Here is a 1,879-nt window from a genome sequence, read left to right as displayed (position 1 = left end):
ACACACAACCTCAGCCCCAGGGTTGTAGGTAAAACACCACTTACGTCTGGTTGTAGCCGTCCGGCTGAAAGCAGGGATCCCAGCCAAAATCCCGAGGGCCCCTGGGCTCCACGATCAGCCCCTGCCAGCAGAAAGCAGAAAATCCCCATGAGCAGCGGTTTTGCGGCGCTTCCCTTGCAGGGAAACGTTTCAAACACAGACCAAAGAGCTACACGCAGCCAGAGCTCACCCTGCGGCCACCACAGGCTCAGAGCACCCCAGGACATAACCAGAATTAGCAGCCCCAAACTCAGTATCCATCATGCTGCCCTAAGTTAACAGCCTCTTCACCCCCACCCCAATGAACAGAGCTAACAACTGCGCTCACATACAGCCCTGCCAGAGGACGGCGAGGGGGCTGAGGAGCCTGAGGGAAGGTGCACAGTTCTGTACCCACAGCCCCCCAGCTGCTCTCTCCCAACAAGCTCCGAGAACATTCAGTGACCCAGGAGCCATTGAAATTGTCCTTAACAGAGCCAATGCTGTTATAAAATTGGTGTCACAGCCCCGCTCCCTCAGCACGTTCCCTTCCCCAGGCACGCCACCTACGTGGGTCTGGCCTTTGAACAGCTTCACCGGCTCCTCTGGGTTTCCAGAGCTGAACGCAAAGGTACAGAGAGCGTAGGCTGATTTGTCCTCGAACCCAGCCAGCAGCTTGTACAGGCCTGAGCGACACAGAAAGGATCCCGGCGTCACTGCCGCCCCCTGGGAGCGCAACACACCCACCTACAGACGGATGGAGGGAGCACCCTGCCCTCACATCCACAAGGAAGAGGAGGAACTACAGGTGGTGACAGAGCTCAGGCAAAGGGATGCTCCTGGCCCAGTCCCTCCTATGACAGAGGACTAAACCCTGCTGTGAATGAGCGTGATGAACACCCGTGCTCGTGACACCAGTGTGGAATTTGCAGTCACACTCTTAACTGGGGGATCAAAGGCAGCCACAGCACACAGGGGAGGTGAGGATTTGTGGAGGGGGGGCTTGCACAAAAGCCAAAGGGAGCAGCGGGTCTTCCAGGTCACACTGATGACAACAAGAAGTTCCCACAAGTCCTGGCACCAGCCTGCAGAGGCAAGAGTCTGGGAATCCAGGGATGATGCTGAAGCTACCGGGGAAAACAGCATCCTGTGAAGAAGGGCACAGATCAGGCTCATTTCAGAACCCAAAGGGACAGACGGGAAAGGAACCAGCTGTGACATGGGCAGCATGGTGGGCGAGCACGGGAAGGGATCCACCTCATTTGGAAAGGACCGAGTTACATGCAGAGCAGCAGCCAGGGAGGCAGTACCTTCTGGTTTGAGTTTTTCCAGGAACCATTTTCTGAAGGGGAAGAAGAGAGGAAAGATTAATTTCTCCTTTTATTTCTCAGAAATACAGGCATCCTTAAGACACTGCTGCCTACATTTTCATAGCCCTTTGGATCGCTCTTAAATGTGCTGCCAAATCACCTCCTTCTGGGCTACTCACCAGTAATGACAGACTGAGCTCTTAAAGCAAACAGAACACGGTGAAAACAGCAGCAGGGTATTTAATTTACTGCAGTACTGGGGTCTGTGTAAATAACCCAGTTCTCTTGTGAGCACTGACATGTCAAAACACATTTCTCAGCTCAACTTGTTCACATCTTACACCCAGTTCTAGTGCCAACCTCAACATATAAAGCTTTTATGTCCCTGCTTAGCTCAGCAGAGCGAGTTTGGAAGAATTAATCACACGAAAGGTGAATTCCAGGAGCTCAGGCAGTATTTTACTAGAGGAGTTACACTGCAATGTAATAATGTTGCTGGATTAAAGCAATCCCTCTGAGAACCTACAGGCCATTCACCCCAGAGTCCTGCT

The 1,879-nt window shown here is 52.8% G+C and overlaps 1 protein-coding gene across 1 annotated transcript in view; it reads right to left on the bottom strand.

Moving 5' to 3' along the window:
- Positions 1-44: 44 nt before the first annotated feature.
- The window catches only part of ITPA (inosine triphosphatase), a gene marked incomplete at both ends in the record, with an annotated part of 3,011 nt that continues 1,176 nt past the window's right edge, over positions 45-1,879 (bottom strand). The window contains 3 exons of the mRNA XM_010176402.2: positions 45-121; positions 589-704; positions 1,329-1,360. Coding sequence (XP_010174704.2) covers positions 45-121; positions 589-704; positions 1,329-1,360 — 225 coding nt within the window. The remainder of the gene's footprint in view (positions 122-588; positions 705-1,328; positions 1,361-1,879) is intronic.

The sequence above is a fragment of the Antrostomus carolinensis genome, unplaced genomic scaffold (assembly GCF_000700745.2).
Source record: "Antrostomus carolinensis isolate BGI_N321 unplaced genomic scaffold, ASM70074v2 scaffold35059, whole genome shotgun sequence".
Classification (NCBI taxonomy): domain Eukaryota; kingdom Metazoa; phylum Chordata; class Aves; order Caprimulgiformes; family Caprimulgidae; genus Antrostomus; species Antrostomus carolinensis.
This window is presented reverse-complemented; position numbering and strand designations above follow the sequence as displayed.